The following is a 19,876-nucleotide window of genomic DNA, read 5'->3' as shown; positions in this document are numbered from 1 at the left end:
ATTCATATTCTGGTAGCATTAAAAATAATTATGCTGCATTAATTACGATCAAATTTCTTTGTTTGCTATAAGATAGTTGTATTACATTTGCCTATAAAATGTTTCAACAATTAGAAGGCCCTCGGAAAAGAGCTTTGTAATTTGAAGGAATATTCACGAACCTGAACTTGAATTATGGATGTGCTTAGGAATTATTTGGCTTTACTAGATATGTACACACAAAATTATGCGACTGTATCAAAAGCACTGGACAAGTAAAAGCTGTGAATTTTGGCGTGAAGAGGACAGAAATGAGTTCAGAATTTAGACCGATGGTTTCACAATCTTTGTAAATCTTTCGCGTAGATTTTACTATAAATGGAAACTGGTTTCAAGAGGAGGATTGGTTTTCGATTTAAAATTCAAAGTTGATACTAGATTAAATAATGCAAGATGTAAATAATGAAATTTTACCTAATAGCGACGAGCTTACAAAGATTATCATGGTTGATTATTATTTCGTAATGCAATATGGTTGATATTTTGATAACATGCTATTTTATAACAGAAACCAAAGGTGAGTTTCTGAAAACAGTAGAAAACACATCGAGCGAAAATGTGATTTATGAAGCTCAAAAACTAGCTATGCTGTTTAACAATTTTTTTCATAAAAGGAATTTTCTCAACAAAAGGTAAATCAGAAAGGAAAATTTGTGACTTTCAGAAGATCATCGACTGCAACTTTTAGGACTATAGAGTACCGAAGTGTGACATCATCGAAAATCTTTTTTAGAATTTCTTAAATTTGATCACATGATCTGAAAGAACAGCATAAAATACCTCTCAATATGCAAAACCAATTAGCTATGCTCAAAATATGACTAATGAAAGATTTTAACTTTGCTAACAATCACTGTTATTTTGGCCTGGTTCATAAAGTTATGAACTGAGACCAAATTACAGAGGTTTGATAGGGTAAGAGCCTGTGCTCATCTGGTCATATCTCAGCCAATTCGTAATATCTTTCAGTGATTTTGCAGATTTAGCGGTATTGCATGATGCTCTTTCAGGTTCAGGGATCGAAATTAAAAATTCTAAAATATATTTTTATGACGTCATCACTTTGGTACTCTATACTGTTCAGGCTACGATTGCCTTAAAGCCTTCAGGGTTCACCAAAGAATCGAGCCAAAACTGCGAGAACTATTTGTTAGCCATTGCTTTTAATGACATTATATTCTACATAATGACATCATATCCTCATTGATTTAAAACTTTCGATAGGAAATGTAAATGTAAATTTAATGTATTCAAATCCAGTTATATTTTGTAATTTAAAGTATACAAGTATTGGAATATGGTGGAATCCACGGAGAATAAAAGATAACACAACTGCCCGAATTTACTTGAAAATTGTCTTCAATCCGATTGAAAACTAGGCTTACATTAATCTCAGTGTGCCGAGGAAGATATAGTTAGGCTGTACTGGAACAAGCTTTGGTAATAAACCTTCAATGCCAACACGAGAGAAAATGCAATAAAAATCACAGTGCCATTGACGAATCACATCTATTTCTGATAAGGCATTGTATAAGATCGTCAACATAAAGACTTTTCAGAATACCATCAATAAGAATAATATATACGCCGTTTACTGTCCCTTTCGAAAGTAAAGTAAGGAACGATAGAATTACATGTTTAAACGACCTCTGGCGTCACAAATACATTTGATTGTCCTTGGGGTGAAAACACTTGTAAGATTTTCCTTTCAACTTAAAGATGTTGACAAAGGGAGGGACAGCCTAAGAGGATTCTCCAACAAGAACCGATCAAGGGTCTTCAATTTCTGCCAAATAATAGAGCATATAAGGTTCCGGGAATATATTAGGGAAACAATATTTTAGAAAATGCCATTATGGGAAACAGGAACGATGATGCTTGCTGATAACATAAGTATAATGTGGCCCGAACTAACAATGGATCTTAAAAACAGGTAAATTTCACCTTAAATAAAACCTAGAGGCAAATTTAACTAGATCTCTAAAACATCCACCAACAGACGACACTAAGCAACCAGAATCAATAATTTACTAGACTAAGAAGCACAACAGACATTGTTTACGACGCTAAAACTATGGGAAACAATACGTTTTTGCTTATTTCGAATTTTTAAATAGATCTTTTGCATAGAGGCACTGAAATACAGGTAGTGAAAAAGGGCGTGGTTAAGTAAGGTCATATTCCTGCACGAGAAACGCGGTTTCACGCGAGGACTGAAGCTGAGATGATTCTTAGACAGAGTAAAATTTAATGTCAACTCTTGATAATTGCTTAAAAATCATACTCCAAAGGGATAACTGTATTTCCGTCATCTCCTTTGAAATGTCTCATTAAAAATCATACTTCATCTGCCTCTATGCAGCAAATTGTGCTTTTTCGCTTTACAAATCAGTGCTGTTAGACAATTTAAATAGAAGTGATCGATCTTCATTAAATTTTCGTTCGATCTACAATAGTTGAGCCGGGACTAAACATCCAAGAACATTAATTTTCTAGTACATAACGATATATACAAATTAACATAACAAGAAGGCAAAAGCTTCTTCTAAAATTTAAAATCTAGTTAAGAATTAATACCAATAACTTCAAAATGGAAGAAAATGCTACTCCAGAAAAATAACCTAGAATAACAAGATAATTACGAAACATTTCTCCGAAAATTTAGACTATGTATCCTTGGAAGGTGACGGAGAAAAAAACTCTTTGGGGAGAAATGACAACACGTCAAGAACGGAGTTTGATATCTAAGATTTGATAGCTTTGGAAATTTGAGAGGAGCACGAGACACTATGAATCACGCTAAAGGAGAAAAACTTGATTGATCAGAACAGCAAATAAATTTAGTAGACTTCAATTTGATAATAGCTACACTAGAAAGCATAAAAACTTCCATTTCTTAAACAGGAAGAGAAACAATTAAGCATATTTCTACACACAGAAATTGGCATAGCAACATTGGCTATGCACAAAATACCACATATTAAAAATCACAGCCTTCTTCAAAGTGGTCTTACATTTGTCCTAGAATAGGGCGGCTCTCAGAATATTTTCACATGATTTAGCAAAACAAAGACACCTTTACGATCAAAAATAAACTACCAGGAGTGTCTTGCATACACCCATGTGCAGTTACAAGTCCAAATTTGTTTTACAGGCATACACCAGTATTGGTCTATACGTTTGATCCGCCAACTCGTGTGCAGTTACATTCGTAAATGGAAGAAGAATTCAAGTTGATGTGAAAACAAAATTTGTTTGCGCAATGAGCAGCCAAAACGCTGCGATACATTGATGGGGAGTCTACGTAAAATTTAAATTCGCTTCGATTACCTCAGGCGAACTGCACATGCAGAAATCGCAAGGAAAAAAATCATAGCAGTTGCATTCTCGGATATACACTTTTAGGGGTGTCCACGCGAAGATCTTTTGAAATTAATGCTCTTTGGTTGAAAATTAATTGACAGTAATCTGAAAATTTCCCTGCGTGTAGACGAAAGACATAGCATTGTTAGTTTCAAATGAAAATGCCTACGTGAGAAGAGAGCCATGTTGTGTCTCAAATGTGTCACACGGGTTCACAGGTCAACGTCTTCCAAGTTCCAACTAGTCTGGAAATTATCTAAAAACATTTTTTCCTGCGATGAAGCAAAAATGCTTCATGCAGTTTGAAAAATTCGATGAACCATCTAGACGAATTTGGCATTTTTAAGCATTAATGAGAAGAATTTGAAATTCAGTACAAATTAGTTCCAGCAATTTAATCTAATATTTTTCGCATCTATGTTATAAAATATCCATGTTAAGACCATTTGGAAAGCCATATAAATGTGAAATTTCTACATCTGACTCGCCGATTTTGAGCTTCTGATATCAACCTCTGAAGGTCCACCGTTATCCGCGTTTCGCTGCAGCTTCACTTGCTTTAAATGATCATTAAGTCTTTGTCTCGCGTCTTTCCGCGCTTTATCTTCGTCGACGTAGTTATTGTTTTTACTCGTCTTTCGGCTGCGGGGACTTTTCCTCCGGGGGGTTGGTGATAATTTGCCGTCCTGAGAAACAACGAAATTTGAGATAAACAACAATTCAGAAAATAATCGAATAACACAGATGCTTTACCTGATCCAAACTGTATCTGATCGCCTTAGACCCTGTTTACACGAGTGAAAATGGAACCGTTCAAAAATTGGAACCGTTCCATTTGGGACCTGCTATCCGTTCTCTGTTGGCTCCGCTACAGATGTAGTTCCATTTGGAACCGTTCCGTTTGGCTTTCGTGTAAACGGGCAGGACCGCTTGGTACCGAGCCAAATGAGAACGCTTAAGAAAAGAGGCTATACAGGGTAATGAAAAGTGATCTCTTTGTTTATTCAGTTTCAGTTTAGTCCAAAACATTTGTAGGTTTATTGTTTCTAGCTTCTGTTTCTGTGTGTTCTTGTCGAAAATAAAAATGAACCTTGTGATTATCTGATTTACTGATTTTGTCCGACACTGTTGACAAAAATAGTTTGAGTTCGTCAATAAATTCTCTCTTCATCTTAAATCAATTTAAATCTAGTAACATGCATTGTTAAATAAAAAGATTGCTAAACTGTTGTAGTTTTAGAAAAGACGCTTTTATTTAAAGGTGTTAATCACAATGCTTGATTGAACACAATTTCTATAACTGAACGAACTTTTTCAATAGCATTGTTCTTTGAGTTGTTTTTGTACTTGAATGTAAAAAGTTTGATATTGGGAAACGTGTAGTAAACAATTTTTATTTTTGTTCTTATATGTCTGTTGAGGCGAAAAACACAACAAATAAATTTGCACAAAACTCTGATGAAAACAAAGATTTTAAAAATTTCAAAACTTACTGGAGAATCCTTCGGTTCTATACTCTCCTTCCAATTATTATTTCTCAGTTCTTCCAGATTATCAAACATTCTGTTGACATCTTCTACCTGGAAATAATGCACATGAGGTGAGTAAAACATTTGTGGCTAAGAAAGACACTTTAAAGACAGTTTAATTCCAGCAGAAACAAAAAATGCCATTTCCGAAAAAATACGCATAAAAATCGATTAACACTGACATTCGTAAGCCCCAAATTTTTATTTCCTTTCGTAGAAATGCGCAATAAGAAAGAAACTGACAATTTGTTCTCATATTTTTGCCTGTTTATTTAGTCGTAGATCAAGCAGTAAATGGGTATCCTTTAGCACAAATTGAGTTGGTCCAAGGGGAGGGGGGGGGGGGGTGGTGTTGGTTGACGGATGGTGTTGCTAACAAAGAACAGCGAAGAAAAGAGCCTCGTTACTATTGGCCCAAGACAAGTGTTCTCGCTAACAGGCAGTTCCGCTACTGATGGTTCATGAACAGAAGCCAACTTTATCACTAACCTTTATATCACCCAACGCTACATATATTCAAATTCCTTTGAAACTTTTCAGGGTGATTTTGACCGTGCACTGATCTAAATTATCGATCGTTGTGGGAAATTACTTATGCAAAAAAACTTGCTAGAAGTATCATACACTATACAGAGTTAGATTAAACAGTAAACACCTCCAAACAACATCAAACTTTGGAAACCATAGCGAAAATTAAAAAAATAAATAATATTATTTGAAATCATACTTTCAGAAGCGACGTGCTGGCAAAAATGAGCTCAGAAAACGGATTCATTAGAAGTCAAAACCTGAGTTGATTTGATTTAGTTTCCACGAAAATAAAACACAAAGATCGAATGATTTGCAACATTCAAGGTTAAAAGCGACTGCATCCGCCGCTTCAAATAGATGGCCATAAATTTGCACAACTTTTGAAACTTTTAAATAATTATGAGCATACCTGTATTGAGACCATATCCCAGAATCCTTCGAGGTCCGTGGACATTGGGCGCTTCTTGCCTGGCGAATTTTCCTGGTAAAACAAAGCATGGTGTGAACTCATTAAAAATTTCCCAAAATAACTTGCAAGATAAAATACAAGAAAATTAATATTTAAACATTATCAAAAACTGATTATACTTTCAAGGTTGATACAAACAATTTGATTTTTCTTTTAGTATTTTTGTCGTAACTGTTTTATGAAAAACGGATACAAGTAAGATTGCAAAATCATTTACATTGATAAGGGGTTTCGATTTGACAGAAACTTTCTCTTTGCGCCTTAATGAAGACGTTATTTTTTGGATTCATATTTCATGGTTTTTGATGGAGACAAAAGAAACACGAAAAATCAAGAAAAAAGCATGTATGTCAAGGTTTAAAGATGGACGAGGCACAGAACATACCCTGCGCCATTGCATAAAAGTTTTAAAGTAAAATATTTTACGCAAATGACATAGAAAATGGCTTTGAAAAAAGCAAACATTTTACAACATATATTGGCTTTTTTCAAAGCCATTTTCAAGTTTCCTAAAAATTGTAAATGAAATAATAATCCAGGTGTTAAGAAATGTCAGGAAGATTTAAAATACTACCACAATGTTACAGAATTCACAAAACTTTTTCGTTTAGTAAGAAAATACAGCCTTTAGAATCGATGTCTTTAGAATCAAAGAGAAATACTGCAAATGGAGAACCCCATAAATGAAAGTTCTAAATGTATGACTTCGACACAAGAAACAAACGCTTTAAATAAAGGTTCAAGATTTTGCACATGACTTCTTTTCAAGTATTCCTGGCAAGCTCACATTAAGTTTAACGATCTGGCATTTTCTGTTATCTTAGATACTTAACTCGGCTGATTGATCTTTTCTGAAGTTGCGTGCTAGCCTTTCTGTCTTAGGTAACCTCTCTCCTACTTATAGCCGCGGAGCTGTAATTTTTTTTGTACTCTTTGATAATCACACTTCGATTAAAATCACATTTTGCTTACAATGAACGTCTCAAAACTTTTTTATTCTAACTTGAATCAGCTGTGATGAATTTAATTACAGCAATCAGCATTGTTAAATAAAAAATTCGTTAACACGTCGGTTTCTTCAATTATAGAAGGTGATATCAGACACTAAAGTCATCAAGAATGAAAGATCTATTTGGAAAGAAAGAATGAGATAAAACTACAGACGTTACTTACAATGTTTTCATTGCAAAGTTTCTCGAATTGTTTGAATTTCTTTGTTAGCAGTAATTGTGACTTGCCGATTGCCGCTCGTATTTTGCCACTCGCTGGGGAAAAATTGCGAAAATTACAAACGGAAAAAGGAAGTAAAACCATTTGCAGCTGTGCTGAAAACAAAAGCTAAAGGCGAAGAGAAGAGTTTAGTCAGATAAGAAAATAAATGGTTTGAGAAGAGAAGTTGGGTGGAAAAAGGGGACGTTAGCCTGGCTCTGCCTTTTTGGAAGGATCTTGAATCTCTTGAACTGGAACCATGAATCTAAAACAGCGCTCTTCATTTTCTCATCATTCCGAAATGATCTTATATGATTTTCCAGTGAATTTAGGATAAATAATTCTTATAAAAATCAAAGTCTACATATTGGTGTTAGCAACTGGAGTTACAAATGAGAATAAGCTGAAAGTATTTCCTACAAAAATTTTCAAATTAGATCCAATTTTCAGGGGAACTTAAATAGAGGAGAATTTAAATAGATAAATAGATGCATTTTTGACAAAACTTGGCGAGTCATAGCATGGTTTCTAAACAACACAAGACCTCTGTTATGAAAATGCAGTTTATCAGTTTCAATTTTCTGGTGGCCACATAAAATTCGACGTACAGAAAGCGTTGGAGGCCAGAAGGACAGGGTTTTTGTCAGTTTACTTTGTTTTCAATGTTGAGTAATGAATTCCACGCAAACAGCTACCCAACATAATCTAATAATGAATTCTACAATTATTTATCTATTATACAGATAAACAATAAGATATTGATAGGAACTAAAATTTATATTTTTGGATTTTCTAGGCCGCTATACGACATAAGACGGGCATAAGATATTCTATACCAGCAGAATAGAAGAATCGTCTATATGCATTCACAGTAAAACCTAAATTAACAGACCCCCACCCGATAAAAACACTTCCTATAACATTCTCAGAAAATTTCTTTAAACCAAGCCTAGTCTAGGAAACCCATATAGTGCAGCCACACCCAAGTAACGGACAACGGTCCTCGAGGGACCGAAACTTTGGTCCCAAGGGCGTCTGCTAGACAATCACTGTGACGCCAAAACGAATAAATGCAAAAACGAACATGATTTGCCCAATTTTTGTAATGGCCGCCACTATATATTCTGGCTCTCCGGATTCTCAAGCAAGTGCTTGTCCATGACAGAATTAAATTTTATTAAGGCTTTCTCACTTTTACAAAAAAACAGAATCTTTTAGCCTGTTGCTCGCTAGAAAACTTTTTTCAATTCAATTAACTAATCTTTAGCTTGTGTGTCCCACACATTGAGCTTTGCATCGGAATGTAAATTCATAATTTTTTTTATTGCCATGTCGAAGTCTCTACTAGCAGGAAATTTTAGATCTAGCACTGTTAAAACGGGGATTACAATCACACGATTAAAAACAAACTAACCTTACATGTTACAAATAAAACAAAATAGAAAAATTGCTGATAGTAGCTGTTGTTTTTGTCGAATAATTTTTTTGCAGCTTAAAAAACAACAGTTGTCGGATTGAGAAAAATGCACCTAACCTATCATTTTCAAATTGAATTTTTAATATGCTCAATATTTTCTATTTCCAATAAGTAATTCCTGTAAACAGCAGCACTTAAAATATTGTGCTAAAAATACAAAAAAATTATCTTCCTAATAATTACTGCTACATATTGCATAATAAGCACAAATTGATATAGAAAGCGTTTATTCATACTCCAAATCCCCCTGAAATGTCTCAAAAACAAGCTTTTAAACTGTTTTTTATCAGATTTCAGCATTTTCAATGCCTTATCAGCATTTCAATAACTGCGAAGATATTTTCCAAGATTTCACTACAATGAGGTTAAATTGAAGCATGAAAACAATATATTGAAACCCACCTTCTTCAGATAACGAGTTTTCCGCGATATCTTTTTCAGCTCTTTCGCACAACGCTGTAAATCTCTCAATTTCTGCTTGTAAAATGTTTAGGAAATACTGTCCATCTTTTTTGATAATCTTATCTGGATGTGTATTTTCTTTGTCGATGATGCTGAGCCGCGAAATGTCAATCTGGATCTCGGGTTTCTCCATAATTCTCACAGAAAATGTTTTAACTGAAAGGAGATGTGAGATTTGCGTTGTAAAACTATAGGAATAAACTCATAAATAATAAAACAACTGATAGAATAAAACCGGGGGTTAAAAATACGAGATATAATCCTACCCTAGTAACAAAAACAAATAAATTAAACAGAGATTTTATGCGCTGATGATAAGCTAACACCCATATCGAACAGAAATTTTGGGGAACATTAGAAAAGATGAAATAAATAAAATAATAAAAAAATACATATATGCTGGAGATTTAGTCTCGATATTACTCATGATATAAAGAGGATAATGGTCTCAAACTTGAAGAAACTAGCACCCATAGAGTGGTTACAACCAAATCAACAAATCAAATAAAACAAAACTGGATAACGCTAAAAACCTAAAGACGAGAAGCTTAACAGTAAAAATTTAAATATAGTATGAATTGTTGCTTTTTACATATATTAAGAGAAAATGAAAATTGCGCATGATAAAGTTGTCGCTGGTTCGGGAATCCAAAACCGTTCAGGCTTCTTATGTGGTCCCTTTTAAACTTTTATTGCCCACCCCTGTCTTGACACATTTCAAAATCAAATGGTGTGTAATGGCGGGTATGTTTCATTACAATAGGTACCACAGCTTCAAGAAACCGAGGACAAAGTATTGTGGACTGATTTGGTGGCAAAGAATGAGTAGATGCGGACGAAGAGCAAATAAATATATTTGTGACTAGATTTGAACCTAAATTCTGAGACTGGATTATCGAGACCTTGGCACCCAAAGTAACGATTGATACATCAACGAACCACGCTTGCACATTTCATCTAGTTTAAACTATCTTGCTAAAGAATTTTTAAAACCAGATTGGAGCGAACTTCAAGTGTCTTTCACACAGAAAACCCTAAATCCATTTTGTCTTACATTTAATTCCAAATTTGCGGATATCAAGTATGTTGCTCTCAAACCATATCATCACTCCAAGCCAATAAACTTATCACAACTAATCAAAAATAAAAATTGTATCCAAAACAACCGCCAATACATAAAATTTTGCCAAAGGCCTATCCGAATTAAAACAACACCGTAAATTCTCAAATTAATCCCTGGGGTTGGGATGGGGCTACTTTGGGGATGGGGGAACTTCAACTAGAAAAGGGCCTACAGAAATTATCTTAAAGCCGCCACGAAAATAGCTCGCTTCCAAATCTATTACACGGCCACACCCTTTAAAAAAGCTCACCCACAACCCCCAGCCCCCTCCCCCATTAAGAAGCTATTCACAGCTCCCACCAAGGCAGTGCATCTCAAAGCAAAATTCTTCAAAAAATTTACAAACTTCGTGACTGAGAAATAAAGATTCAGCGAGGCAATATTGAAGCAGGGCTGTTTGAAGCGGGTACCTGCAGAAAGGCGATTTCCTTGCGAGCATCAATTTAAATAAAACAAATTGACCCAAATAATATTGTGCATTTTCTCATAGAGTTATGAAGCAGCTGCCGGTAAATTTGATCGTTTTATAATGCTGGTGGATTTATTTCTTTAAGCCTTGCTTAATGAAAATGTTGCTGTTTATCAAGTATGCTCATCCAGTGATGTTGCGAGCAGCATTTTCAAATTACATTCATAAATTTGTTGGGAGTAAATTGTCAAAGTCAAAATCTTAGTGGAGTGGACCAATGTTGAGGGATGTGTTGAAATCAAAAGAAAATGCAATTTATAAATCTTCCTGTTTCAAAATGTAATCGAAGATGCTGTTTCCCATTTCATATTCGTATGTTCAGTGATGATGTCTAAAATTCTGAACAGAATGCTGAAACGTAAATCTAGTTAGACACTGAAATGCTAAAATATAAGCAGGTAGATTCCTAGGGGGTGGGGTGAAATCCAATGCTCTATTGCATGGGGTTGTACCTTTTTAAGGGTGCCTTCTCAACCAGAAAATCTCAATTTATGGGTAGTTTTCTCAAAAATTTCCAAAATTATGGGCATACTTTTTAGAAAACTCTAAATATATGAGGTGCTTTTGAGAAACTTTAAGAGAAAATATATTGCCCGTCTTATTTTGATATTTTCCGGAGTTATGGATGTCATTTTTTTTAGCTCCCAGTTTTTTAGTTTTCTGGGGGGATACTAGGCTCTGAATGGTGGCACTAGGCTCTAATGCCTTCAAGTTCACATACCTGGGAATAAAACGCTTTGAATGCCTAAAAGACCTTAAAATGATTGAAACCTCGTTTTTGGGTTGGTTTTTATGCAAAGCCGCATATCTGCACTTTCAAAACTGCAAATCAAGCACATTTGGGCTTTGGAAGCTAAACACTGCAAGATGTGTTCAGGATAATTCTATAAAAACGAGCACATGTTGAAGGAGGGTTTATCACGCGTCCTGCCAGCTTTTTACTTGCTTGGTATGGTGCAATGCTAAGATCGCGTTTGTTAGAAGTGAGACGAAATAAAACTGCTCGTGTGTTCTTAAAGACGATGAAAGCCATTTTGGAATTGATGAAGCACTCTGCTGTTTTAGTTTAAATATTTAATCCCAGGAGACCAAACACGAAATTAATCAAAGTACCGGCTTGAAAAGTGTGTGTAAAAACGGTCACTGGGGACTGTCATTAAGAAAGAGAATTGACAAATTAACAAAGCCGATGTTCATTTCACATTTGGTGGAATCATGCGGTCGAATTGTGAAGCAAGCGACAAGCATTTCAACATCCTGAAATAGTGATAAGAGAATGCTTAATGATAAAATGAATCAGTGAATGAAATATTAATCATAAGCGCGATTGAGACCTTGGGATGCCTATTCAGTTGTACGGTAAACTGAATAAAATATGTGGCAATGAAACGGGGTGTAAGCTCATCTCACGTCCAGTAATTACAAGACTTGAAAATTCGTTAAAAGCATTGCATGATTCATGGAAATTTGTCATGCAAAGTCTTTTGCACAACGTCAGCTTAAATCTTTAATTAGAAAAGTCCGTAATTAATTTATTAAATCGTATTGAGAGGAAGACTGATTCATACCGAAATAGCACTGCAATGATTAGAAAACTCGTATTTCTATCTCATTGCAAGCAGAAAACGAATTTTCTTTACCTAAAACGAATTGCAATATCCAGTCAATCTGCGAAATGTTCATGGCTTTTTCGTTCTAGGGCAGAGTAAACTCTCTTTTTGTAAGAATATTGTTTATTAGAATATTAGGCTCAGGATAATCCAGTTTTTAAAAATGTTTTAAGAAAATTTCACAGCCTCGGCTCGCATGTTTGTGTCTCATTTTTTTATTGTGTTTCACGAAATTCCTAACATAAAATTGCAGGACTTGTCTCTCGTCATAGTGATCTCATTTTTTCTCAAAAAAGCGCGGTTTTCAAATCAGATTTGAAAAAATAAGCATACTTTATGAATATATGAATACAAATATTTTGCCATGAAGATTTTAACAAAAGATAAAACGTCTACCCTTTCTCAAAAGAAGAAGAACAGAGAACTTTTATTCGAATACCTTAACAAAAATCAAGAAAATGTTTCTAACAGCGTGTTTCCTCCTCTTTAACTAGAATAACTAACCGCTAACACAACCGAAGGAACAACAAATCGAAAGAAAATTAAATAGTGGCAACGAAGTTTATCAACAAAGAATAATAGAGAGTTCTGATCTCTGGTTTTAAGATTTTTCGTGCGTTTTTTGCTATTTCTAACGCAGCACTATCCGATCTCGAAATTAAGCCGCTATTTACCCTGTGGTTCTAAGAATTTCGCGGGAATCGTGATTTTTCGCGGGAAAACGATTGACGCTGGTTTTTGAAGCAAATGTAAGTGTGAATAACGAAATTCTTAACACCGATAAGTTAAACACTTGGCCAAACAAAACAAAGTCGGCGTCATTGTTGGGCCTAAAGACAAAAATAATGAAGCATTGAATACATCGATAAATCTGACAAGCTGGATTGGAGAAAGATAGCAAACAGGTTCGGTCATCACCGAAGAAACGTCACCAATCGGTTAAAGTTCTCAAAATAAAACAAAAATAAAAAATATTTTCTTAGATAAACGAACGTTTCCCTGGGAATAAGCGTGCCACATATAGATGTTAAAGCGAAATTCCCGGCCAAAGCTACACTTGACATGCAAGTCGAAAATGGTAAATAAACAACATAGAAAAACACTACAAATAATTCATCAGAATTTATTCGAAGCTGTTTTGCTGAGCTAAAAACCTGAAGAAACATTAACTAGCTACACAAAAGTCTGGAGCATTATAATTTACAACTGACCGCTGATATTTGCCTTCAAAACTCACAAAATCCTCTACAATAACAAAATGAAAGTAATTCTTTATTATCTTCTTACCGTTTGATGAAAAAACAGTTTCTTCACGATTACAAATCTCCTTTGCCTATACGAACAAGCACTTACGGATATTCCCACGCTGAAACCAACGATCTTTCTTGCAAAGTCTTATAGTATTATTCAAAACCAAAGAAACGATTTAAAAACAGCTGATCTTGAACTGGCAACGAACACAAGGCGGTAGACACGCCTCATTACCATCCTTTTCAATAGTCGAGCTTCTCTATTCAAATTCAACCTCGCCTGTGCGTCTACTGGTTTTATAATACAGTTTGGAAGCGATTCATCCCACATTGATGAGACGCGATTTTGCAAACCATAAGAAACGGGGGACACCACAAAGGATTAAAATGATACTAAGAATAACAAAGTTTATATCGCAAGGCAAGTTTTGAAAAAGTGTAAGTTTTACAGCTAGATCAGGCCACTGATGCTTCACAAATGAAAAAAGTCATTTCTACAATTGCAAAGAAACTGTAAACAGTGTTGATATAAATAGGGCGGAAAATAAAAATTGTTGTCCCACTAACGCCAATATACGCTTAATCAAGGCCCCCAAAACAGTGGTGTGGGGTTTTTACAGTGTGCGTACGCCTATCGTTGGATGTTACCAATGTACCGTCTAAACCATAAGAGTTCAAACTACACTGGGATTAAAACATCTATTCCGACCAAAAAGGTAGCTTTAGAAAACAACAAAAATTTCGTCTACTGTACGGACAACACCCATTGCAATAACGTCTTATACCGTATGATTTAAATCATATTAAACAAATTCCCGTGTTGTGAACGTGAAATCTTAGCAACTGCCACAGTGTTTTCTTAGAAGAAGCTGAAATACTGATTTTTCAAAAAGAAATACTTTTTCCACAAACACAGCCTTTGGGAGACATACAAGCTAGACGATTAAGGTTTGGATTTGACAGAAACCCAAACACCATTGTGTTTTAAAAAAGGTAGTGTTTTATTTCAGAACAAAGCACATCGTCCTTTGCGGGCTTCTGTATAAACGAAGATGAAAATTAACATTATGTAAACATTGGGAGATTTGCTACGTGAAATTTCGCTGGCTTGGTTCTATTAAGTTGTTTTTACACCTTATTTTAAATTTGTTCTAAAGCTTGGTCTTCAGAATGGTTAGAACAGTTTCTAGCAACAAATATTTGAATCACAAGACGATCCATCTTGACCTAGTAGGCACTCCATGAACGAAGGCTTTATTTCCTAAAGCACAAAACAGAACAGAAACCAATGAAAGGGTATGGAGAACTGTCAAGGAAGGGATCGGCTACAAAGTAACTATTATGGGGGGGGGGCGATTCTCCAGAATTTTAGAAAAATAATCAATAGCCTTCCTAAATTCCTATTTAAACTTTGTGGCCCAATAGCAAAATCGGGTTTTTTTCATGACCCCATACAAAAACGTTTTTTAATAGCCCCAGACAGGTTTGGCAGAATTTTTCATGACCCACCCAAATATCGTGCACACCCATATAGCAGATCTTTATGACTGCTCCTTAAACAGGTTTTAAAAAATATTGCTTTTTAAATTTCCAAAGAAAAAACAAAATGACACACAATAGATGAATGTTGTTCTAAAACAGGTTTTAAAAACACTCATCGATCGAAACATTGCTATTGTGTGTTCTACTGTTTATCAGGCATAAAACAAAAGGGAATATCGACAATGGGACAAGACATCATTTCTCTTAAAAATCTGCCCTCCCCTCTTATTGGGAATTCATATAGAATAAGACATTTATTGAAACAGTAAATCCTTTTCAGGAAAGGCCCTTGGCAGTAGTGTTTATAGCGTCTCGCAGCGGAAAATTAAGCCTTTGCGCCAATATATAAAGACTTTCTTCTTCGAATTTATTGCTAAGAAACATATTAAAATCCTGTTATTTATTCATCAAAGTGGATAAAGCATTTTACATATTCAATATCCAATTCTATTTATCTGTGTGTCACACATATTTGGGACTTAACTTAATTAGAGTCACAGTATCTCACATTGAATATGACAATGTCAGGGTTTTTGAAAAGGCTGTATGCAGAGATTTTTTGAGCAACATTTTATAAGAAAATCAATGCTCAAATTAGGTAGCAGGCATAGAACTTTTTGATTTTTAGAAAATATGCAGTTTAAAATTTATAACAATTCTTGTCTAGCAAAGTTTGTCACAAATTAATCGCAACTTATCAGAACAAAGGAACACTAATCCATCCGACCTAATGGAATTAAGAAAAAAAATATCTGGAGAAAGAAACGTGTCCAGAGAAAGGAACATTTCCAGAGAAATAAAACAGTTAGAGAAATAAAACAAGCCTTATGGTTATTCTATCTTGGAAAACAAGGAAAAAGAATAAAACATCCAATTTCACTTTGTCTTTAAGAACTCTCAATTCAATTTCAAATTAATTGACTCAGTTCCACCAATTGTATTGAATCATTCTAGAGTAATTCAGGGCAGCAATTTTGAAACTTTGTAAGTTTAATGATTCTATAACAATTAGTGTTGTATGAAGAAGAGAATTGATATCATTGTTGGTGAAAGATAGGAATATAATGAGTTTTTTGTTGGAAATAAATAATTATTAAATATTTTGGAGCTGCATGAGGCCCCTAAGAACAGTGGTAGCTAGGGACTGGACTTAGATTTTGAAATTGGAATGCCTTTATCAATATCAGGAAGTAGAGCAATCAGTTGGCCTCCCTGGGCAGGCTATCAACAGAGATACAAGATGAGCTGCAGGGCAGGGGAAGGGAAAGTGCCAAGAAAAAGGTCAAAGCAATAGCAAAATCCAGAATTGGCTTAAGTTTGTTGTTCCCTTGCTATGGCATCACTGGCTATTAACAAACTTTTTATACATCTACAAAAAGCGTAAATGAAGAAAGCCAGGTGTGTTCCTAGTTTAAATGATAACTATATCTTCTTTGACACAAAAGACAGTAATTTGTTTCCATTGGTTGCATTGAATGTAGGGCTTCTGTTTCTTTCAAAAATGAAAAGAGACATTTCTGACTAGAGAAAAACAAAACATAACTTCATTAGTCATCAGTTAATGATCCATTAATTCTGTAGGTTGAATGGAGGAACATAAATGGTGGTTGGAAACTTTTAGAAGTTTTTATAAATTGAGCAGCCAGAAATTTAGCGTCTTTGGAAATGGAGCCCGATTGATTTTCAAAAGAAATAGTTTATAAAAAGCTAGTGCTTTATATAAAAAATTCTTAAAGTAACAGTTTATATCTTGAAAACTTTAGAAAACAAATTAAAGAGCATGTATCATGTGAATTCAAAACAGCTTATTTGACATGCAGATGCTCTCAGCTTACAAAAAGGTTAGTCTCTTTTTTAAGCAAAGAAGCACCAGGCCACTTGAGAGCTAGTGGTTTGCAAAGACCAGCTAGCCATTGATATAGCATAGCCAGAGCAAGTTGCAAAGGAGCTTGTGTTTTGTACATTTAAGCACATAAATGCATTCAGCCAAAAAACAAATTTGCCTAAATATTCTGACGTCCTTTAATATATGCATTATATATATCTTCTGCATATTTTATCTGAAAATAAATCTCACTATATATTTCACCTTTAACTATTCATTGAAAAATTAGAAGGGGAATTTGTGATTAAACTTTATTACTTTAACTGCATATTTCAAATTCAGTGAAATGTTAAAAACTTGGCAGGTATAAAATAACCACTTGGAAGGCCTGGTAAGGGCTTGGGCAATGGTTGGTTAAGACAAAAAATAGTTAGTTTATTTTATTTTACAGCTGGGAATACACTCAGTCATATCCTAACCATCAATCCACTCCCATTTTTTTAAAATTCTCATTACAAAAATGGCTGCTTTTATGAGTGCAAATAAAATGACACTGTTGTTTTGAGTTAGCAGGACAACCTGTACAAACAAAACACTTCTTTGGCAAACTGTATTGAAAAAATCATAAAGAAAACCAGGGCATCATAAAACTACATATATATATATATAATAGAAGATGGAGGGCTAAAACATCTATCTAGATAAACGACATTAATCAACAGTAATTCATTTGATTTTTCATTAAAACATTATTTTTGTGCATTGGAGATATACAATCTTACCCAAGTTTACTGAGTGTAAAACAAAATATATGGGACTTAATGTATGAATGAAATTTCCAAATGTTAGTAAACGGAAAAATTATGAATTAAAGATACAAAGGTTTTTGAGAATGGACAAAGTAGACCAAAGAAAAACTGGATTCTTCACAAATTTTTGAATATAATCATACTGGACACTAAACCTTAAGTGACAGCAACTGATGGTCATATCTCATAGGACATGTTGTAAACTTGCTGGACAATTGGCACAATATTAGGAGCATGGCAATTAACTTTTTTTAAATGCATAATTATGTGCGAGATTTGATTTGGCTCCTTCCCCCTTTGGTAGGACAAATGAAATCCAAGGAGAAATCAACATTAGAAAATTGACCTTTGTTTAGTATCTAAAGCAGAACAGTTTTGATTTGCAATATGGCATATCACTTGTCACTGACTAAAACTGAGTCAGTCTTAATTTAGAAACTTACATCACCATCATGTGATCTATGACCCAAAAAACAAGAGTTGCAGCTATTTGGTTTATACCTTCCCACTGGGCCTTGATGAAAGTTTATGGGTCATATAAACCTGTTCATTGAAATTATAATTTAGTTCAAGGCAGAGACAACATAGCCTATAGTTAAGGCTTTGTTTGGCAAAGCATGTCTAAGCCTTGACCTGTCATAAGCTTGCTTTAGAGAGATTCTGTTATCATTGGCACTTTGGACTTTGGAAGTCTAGGCAAGCCTGAAATAAGCCAAAAGACATTTCACAAGCCAACTTGTATGTTCTGAGACACTTGAAATGGTTTTCTTTAAGAACTGGTATAGGCTTTCCTTAAGAACTATAATTTCAGGCATGATACCGTGGAAAGTTATAAAAAATTTGGAAAGTTATAACCAATATATACCTAAGATATATATATGCTAATGTTCAACTTTATGAAGACATAGTGTCATCTTATTCAACAAACCTCCTTTGAATAGAAAGTATTATTAGTAAAAGTTTTAATATATCTATCTGTCTTTTTATGAGGAATAAAAAACAGAGCAAATTATAGGCTGAATTTAATATCAGACCATGCTTTCTATTCTGGCAAATTTAATATCAAATGCAATAAATTTGATTTAAGTATTAATTTACAAGAAAGGTTTTTCATAAAAAAGGCTTTTAAAATTTTGAGTTAACTAAATTAGCCTTCTGGAATTATAAAGAAATTTGTTAATGACATAACGGTGGGACATTAGCGTTCGTCAACAGGATGCTCCACCCGTTTGTGAAAACATCCCGTTACGAATAAATTATGAAGCTATAGTGCAAGGTATAAACTTTGCATTACTTGAAAACTGAACTCTCCTGAATTATGACAATACAAACAAACACAATAACTTCTTCCAGACTAATATTTTTTCACGCTATTCTATAAAAACACCTGTTCCTTTTGCCTCGCCTATCTTCAACCATCAATTAAAGTACCTCCCTTAACAAAATATGGATGCATAGGACTATAAGCGAATATTGCAACTTAAAATGAAATAGATCTGAAGTGAAAATGCAAATTTTTGAGATGAAACATAAACAGTGACATGATATGGTAGGACATTTTTAGGCTCATTCATTCAAGGGAGGGATATACCTATCATGGAGTATGTAAAATGGGGCTTCCAGTGTTTAAAGTTCAGAAACCAGCTCTGTAGCGTAGGGACAATAAAATCCCATATATCTGACCTATTTGGCGCAAGAAATCATTGCCTATAACAAGTAACAGTTTCGTTTATTTCCAAATAAATAAGTCAGTCCACGCGGGGAACGCCTCCGGTCAGGTGGCCTGCCGAAGAATACATAAATCTCCGCTGCAATTGAAACCATGTTACATTAAAAAATAATGCAGCTTACCTTTGCTTGACAATCTCTAGTCCAGCTAGACCTTTTTGCACGTACTTTTCGTTTAAAATCAACTACTAGCGACCTTCCTGATGTTAGTGTACCGAGTAAACCAAATCCCACTACTCGCCAACCATCATAGGTCTGGGGACTAATTATTACGTAATCAATGGATACACAAAAGAAACGAATGACGTCACAAGGTAGTGTCGGGCTCCTTAGAAACGACTTTTTGATAACAAAAATGACAGAAAAAGCTTTGTCTTGATGTAATACATTCAAAGTTATGGCTAAATTTCAACATGTTTTTGGAACATTTATAAGCTATAA

The 19,876-nt window shown here is 34.5% G+C and overlaps 1 protein-coding gene across 2 annotated transcripts; it reads right to left on the bottom strand.

The window, feature by feature from the left end:
* Positions 1-1,529: 1,529 nt before the first annotated feature.
* LOC135682372 (disks large-associated protein 1) lies at positions 1,530-19,708 on the bottom strand. Of its 2 annotated transcripts, none has more exons than XM_065197239.2 (6): positions 19,559-19,708; positions 9,020-9,235; positions 7,105-7,196; positions 5,872-5,943; positions 4,896-4,982; positions 1,530-4,088 (listed from the first exon to the last, which is right to left on the bottom strand). In XM_065197239.2, the coding sequence occupies exons 2-6, from the start codon at positions 9,210-9,212 to the stop codon at positions 3,876-3,878; spliced, it is 657 nt and encodes a 218-aa protein (XP_065053311.1). In that variant the 5' UTR covers positions 9,213-9,235; positions 19,559-19,708; the 3' UTR covers positions 1,530-3,875. The 2 variants fall into 2 exon arrangements, with proteins under 2 accessions (XP_065053311.1, XP_065053312.1); XM_065197240.2 differs by lacking the exon at positions 19,559-19,708 and adding an exon at positions 13,569-14,903.
* Between the last annotated feature and the right edge of the window lie 168 nt (positions 19,709-19,876).

This window comes from Rhopilema esculentum, chromosome 16, assembly GCF_057945365.1.
Source record: "Rhopilema esculentum isolate cy_ngs chromosome 16, ASM5794536v1, whole genome shotgun sequence".
Classification (NCBI taxonomy): Eukaryota; Metazoa; Cnidaria; class Scyphozoa; order Rhizostomeae; family Rhizostomatidae; genus Rhopilema; species Rhopilema esculentum.
The sequence above is the reverse complement of the archived record's forward strand: the minus strand, read 5'-3'. Positions and strand labels throughout refer to the sequence as shown.

Coding starts and splice junctions, on each gene's coding strand:
- LOC135682372 (XM_065197239.2), bottom strand. CDS start 9,212: ATGGAGAAACCCGAGATCCAGATTGACATTTCGCGGCTCAGCATCATC. Junction 7,197..9,019: donor AAACTCGTTATCTGAAGAAG/GTGGGTTTCAAT, acceptor ATTTTTCCCCAG/CGAGTGGCAAAATACGAGCG. Junction 4,089..4,895: donor TAGAACCGAAGGATTCTCCA/GTAAGTTTTGAA, acceptor GTTGTTTCTCAG/GACGGCAAATTATCACCAAC.